Source organism: Rhinopithecus bieti, unplaced genomic scaffold, assembly GCF_001698545.2.
Source record: "Rhinopithecus bieti isolate Rb0 unplaced genomic scaffold, ASM169854v2 scaffold_47707, whole genome shotgun sequence".
NCBI lineage: Eukaryota > Metazoa > Chordata > Mammalia > Primates > Cercopithecidae > Rhinopithecus > Rhinopithecus bieti.
The window spans coordinates 1,872,752-1,877,955 of record NW_016819117.1 but is presented as its reverse complement, the minus strand read 5'-3'; the positions used below and the strand labels follow the sequence as shown (position 1 = coordinate 1,877,955).

Here is a 5,204-nt window from a genome sequence, read left to right as displayed (position 1 = left end):
TTTGAGGTGGAGTCTCACTCTGTTGCCCAGGCTAGAGTGCAGTGGCACAATCTTGGCTCACTGCAACCTCCACCTCCCGGGTTCAAGCGATTCTCCTGCCTCAGCCTCCTGAGTAGCTGGGACTACAGGCGTGTGCCACCATGCCTGGCTAATTTTTGTATGTTAGGTAGAGACAGGGTTTCACCATGTTGGTCAGGCTGGTCTCAAACTCCTGACCTCGTGATCTGCCCACCTTGGCCTCCCAAAGTGCTGGGATTACTGGCGTGAGCCACCACACGCGGCCGTGCTGGTTAATTTTATGTGCCAACTTGACTGGACTCAGGGATGTCCAGATAGCTGGTGAAACATGATTTCTGGGAATGCCTGTGAGAGTGTTTCTGGAAGTGCTCAGCATTTGAATCAGAGACAGAGTAGATACATGCCCTGAAGATGCTGTTGGGTGTCATTCAACCCGCGGAGGGCCTGAAGAGAACACAAAGGCAGACGAAGAGTGACTCCACTCTCTTACTAGGCTGGGACATCCATCTTCTCCTATCCTTGGACACTGGGGCCTCTAACTTTTGGGCCTTCAGACTCAGACTGGGATTGACACCATTGGCACCCCAGTCCCTGTGCCTTTGGGTTTGGACAGGAACTACACCACTGGTTTTATCAGGCCTCCAGCTTGCAGATGGCAGATTGTGGAACTTCTCAGCTTCCATAATTGTGTGAGCCAATGCCTCATAATAAATCTCTTTCTATGTGTCTGTTTACCTATGTATTATTTGTTCTGTTTCTCTGGCAAACCGTGATAATACAGTGAGTGCTGTGAGGGAAAGAGAGTATCCAAACCAGAGGCTGTAGTGTCTTTTATGACCCAGTCTCAGAAGTAACACCCCATCTCTTCTTCAGAAGACTACAGTGTTTTGCTGACACATCCAACAATCCTGGAACAACATAGGGAGGGACTACTCAAGGGGCATTACTAGGGCACACCTTGGAGGCTGTATACCACAATGACTCTTATCTTCCTCTATATTTTTTCTACCCTTTTGACCCTATGTGCTTCATTCTAAAGTCTCGCTCTATCGCCCAGGCTGTAGTGTAGTGGCGCGATCTCGGCTCACTGCAACCTCCGCCTCCTGGGTTCACGCCATTCTCCTGCCTTAGCCCCCCAAGTAGCTGGGACTACAGGCGTCTGCCACCACACCCAGCTAATTTTTTTTGTATTTTCAGTAGAGACGGGGTTTCACCGTGTTAGCCAGGATGGTCTCCATCTCCTGACCTCGGGATCCGTCTGCCTCGGCCTCCCAAAGTGCTGGGATTACAGGCGTGAGCCACTATACTGGGCCTCTTATTTTTTTTTGTAGGGCTGGGGTGTTATATTTTATCCACATGTACCTGAGTATTTTTTTATTGTGCACCAAGCATTGCATTTGCCAAATTGTTTGTAGAAATCATTTGAGGACTAGGATGATATCCTCTTTCCCTGGAGAAGATTTACCTTTGGTTTTTGGGATTTTGTTTTTTTGTATGTTTGTTTTTGAGACTGAGTCTCTCACTCTGTCACCCAGGCTGGAACACAGTGGCTCAGTCTCAGCTCACTGCAACCTCCACCTCCCGGGTTCAAGTGATTCTCTTGCCTCAGCCTCCACAGTAGCTGGGAATTACAGGGATGTGCCACCATGCCCAGCAAATTTCTGTATTTTTAGTAGAGATGGGGTTTCACCATGTTGGGCAGCAGGCTGGTCTCAAGTTCCTGATCTCAACTTAGCCACCCGCCTCAGCCTCCCAAAGTGTTGGGATGACAGGTGTGTGCCACCACACCTGGCCAGTTCTTTTTTGCTTTGTTTTGTTTTGTTTTGTTTTGTTTTGAGACAGAGTCTCACTCTGTTGCCCAGGCTGGAGTGCAGTGGCACAATCTCGGCTCACTGCAAGCTCCACCTCCTCAGTTCATGCCATTCTCCTGCCTCAGCCCCTCAAGTAGCTGGGACTACAGGTGCCCACCACCATGCCCAGCTAATTTTTTTGTATTTTTTTTTTTGAGGCAGAGTCTTGCTCAGTAACCCAGGCTGGAGTGCACTGGCAACATCTTGGCTTACAACAATCCCCGCCTCCTGGGTTCAAGTGATTCTCCTGCCTCAGCCTCTCGAATAGCTGGGATCAGAGGCACCCACCACCATGCCTGGCTAATTTTTGTATTTTTAGTAGAGACAGGGTTTCACCACATTGGCCAAGCTAGTCTCGAACTCCTGACCTCAAGTGATCTGCCCACCTAAGCCTCCCAAAGTGCTGAGATTACAGGTGTAAGCCCCTGCCCTTTATTTCTGATAGATGTCTGGGAGCACTGGCAGTTTAGGGTCACATTAATTTCATGTCAAAGACTGCTATTAAGTTCAGCCTGTTTTGCAATCATTGTATAAGCTTGCATAAGCATAGCTCACCCCTGTGTCTATAGTGCAGCCCTTCAGGGTCTCAACTCAAAGAAAAGATGCATTCACCAGGCATGTGCTTGCCCCAGGTAAACTCTGAATTCCAATCCCTGTCACTCAGCATAAAAAGCAACACTCAGCTCTCAGCTGTGAAACCTTGAATTGCTCACCTACCTGAGCCTCTATCTTCTTCTTCCTCCTGGCCCAGTAAGTCTTCACTATCTTGTTAGCTTTCTGAAACTTTCAAACATGTTTTAACATTGGCCCAGTTTTCTAGTTATCATCAGCAGGAGGGGCCAGAATTTCCTCGTTTGCCATTACTAGAAGACCTTCACCACGATTTTAAAGTAATAAAAGTCAAAATTAAGAGTAAATATTTCATGACCAAGGAGGGCTTATGTTGGTTATAATTGTCCAACTAAGCTAGGTATACCGAAAGACAACATAGAGTGGCAACTCAGGGCGCGGATTCTGGAACTAGACTGGGTAGGTTCTTCTGCTTTCTCTCTACATGATTAGGGCATGAACATCGAGGTCGGCTTGATAAACTTCTTGGTAATAGTGACTCACGCATGCGTCTGCTGTGAAGAGTACAACTCTGATCGTACCTCTGCAGTGCGGTCTCTCTGGGCGCCTTTCACCGCATCCCCTCTGCACCACCCCCACCTCGGCTATGCACTTACCTCATGGCAATGGCTTGTTCATGTGCTGATGAGCCCCTTGCAAGTGAGAACCACTGGGTCTAGCACAACAGCTGGGCACACAAGGCCTTCAAGAAGTGTCTCATTGAACCAGTGACAACATTGAGATAGAGACTCCAAGAGTGGGTCAGGTTTAGGAGTAGATATTAAGTTCAAGTTTGAAACATTTTCGAGATGCCCAAAGAAGGCTGATGAGAAGGCATCAACGTGCAGGACTGAAGCACAGGGCTGGAGTGGGCTGGGGTGTGCCTACTGGGGAGGCATCCACAGACAGATGTTAACAGGAGCCACAACAGTGAGAAGCCAACAGGCAGGACAGTGCATCGGGAGTGAGAAAGACGTGGCTGATGATGCAGCCCCTGAGAAATGTAAGGGGCAGATGAAAGAGAAGACTCCTTTCTGAGAAGGACGTGTCAGTGACTGAGAAGACCAGGAGCGGGGAAAGCTACAGAAGTTAACAGAGGAAGGCTAGAGTTTGAAGGCAGAAAAGGCCAGCATTATGAATGCTGCAGATGAGTTCAAGTGATTCTCCTGCCTCAGCCTCTTGAAAAGCTGGGATCAGAGGCACCCACCACCATGCCTGGTGAACACAGTCTGGAAAACACAGACTGAACATCAGGAGTCTCCTCAGCTAGGGGGAGTGCAGGAGGACTGGGTCCAGAGGCAGCAGATTCAAGAGCTGCTGGGAGAGCATCCACAGACTGTTTGACTGTATGTCTGGAGAGGTGCCTTGAACAGCAGGAGGATGTGTACCACTCACTCCCCCAGGAAGCACGAGGGAGGAAGTAAGAGGAGGTTACGGGGCTGTGGGGAGACTTGGGGCCCGCTGAATTTCAGGTTCCTGTGGGACATTCATGAGATTATGTTAAGTAAACAACTTGACATATGATCTGGAGCTCAGAGAAGCAATCTAGGATAGAGCTATGGATTTGGCAGTCACAGATGAAACAGATACATGGAATTTTCAGAGAGCAAGTCCCATTCCAGTTCCTGTTCCCCAAATCTTGCGTCACGGCCCCACGTTTGTTTCCAGGGACAAACTCACCTTCCCTACATCAGAGCTGATGCTGAGGCCCTTGACAAAGTCGTCCCCAGAGGTTATGGGCTTCTGCCCAGTCAGCACTTTGAAAATGGAAGACTTCTCAGCCCCAGTGATGCCAAGAAGGCCAGAGCATTCTTGTGCTTGCACAGTGAAGGACACTTTGTTCACAGACAGCAGGGCACCTTGTTGATGTAGATCTGAGACACACAAGATAGGAGACATAGTGAGGAGGCTGCCATGCAGTCAGCAGTCCAGGGGTTGCACTGTGCTTGGTGCAAACCTGCTCTGGGATAGGTACCAGCTGCCCTCTGGGCCCACATGGCCTCTCCTGTACCCAGGTTCGCACTTGCCTTCTCTCAGCTGCTATTCCCAGCAGGGTTTATTAAAGTTTTCTCTTCTCCAACTGTCTTCGCATATTGAGAACTTAGTTCCCTAAGATAGGCCCTTTCCCTTCTGTCCTTGAAGCAAACAAAACTTTTTGATGTTACCTGAGGGTTTGTTTTTTATTTTTTTTTCTTTTTCCTTGCAGACGGAGTCTCCCTCTGTCACCCAGGCTGGAGATCAGCGGCGTGGTCTCAGCTCACTGTAACCTCCGCCTCCTGGGTTCAAGCAATTCTCTGTCTCAGCCTCCCGAGTAGCTGGTACTACAGGCACCCCTCAGCACGCCCGGCTAATTTTTTTTGTATTTTAGTAGAGACGGGGTTTCCCTGTGTTGCCTAGGCTGGTCTCGAACTCCTGAGCTCAGACAATCTGCCCGCCTCGGCCTCCCAAAGTGCTGGGATTATAGGTGTTAGCCACTGCACCTGGCCTTGATTTTGTTTTTAACCACCAGTAACCACAGGGAAACAATAAGAATAAAAAATTGGGGAGGATGTTTGAAGGGTTTTGTTTGTTTGTTTGTTTGTTTTGAGATAGAGTTTCTCATCATCCACACTGGAGAGCAAAATGTTGTGATCTCGGTTCACTGCAACCTCCGCCTCCTGGGTTCAAGCAATTCTCCTGTCTCAGCCTCCTGAGTAGCTGGGATTACAGGTGCCCACCACTACGCCC

The 5,204-nt window shown here is 49.0% G+C and overlaps 1 protein-coding gene across 1 annotated transcript in view; it reads right to left on the bottom strand.

The window, feature by feature from the left end:
• The window catches only part of LOC108519376 (ATP-binding cassette sub-family A member 17-like), a 14,048-nt gene extending 9,574 nt beyond the window's left edge, over nucleotides 1–4,474 (bottom strand). The window contains exons 1-2 of the mRNA XM_017858299.1: nucleotides 4,453–4,474; nucleotides 4,158–4,351 (exon numbers count right to left, since the gene is read on the bottom strand). Coding sequence (XP_017713788.1) covers nucleotides 4,158–4,351; nucleotides 4,453–4,474 — 216 coding nt within the window. The remainder of the gene's footprint in view (nucleotides 1–4,157; nucleotides 4,352–4,452) is intronic.
• Nucleotides 4,475–5,204: the final 730 nt, after the last annotated feature.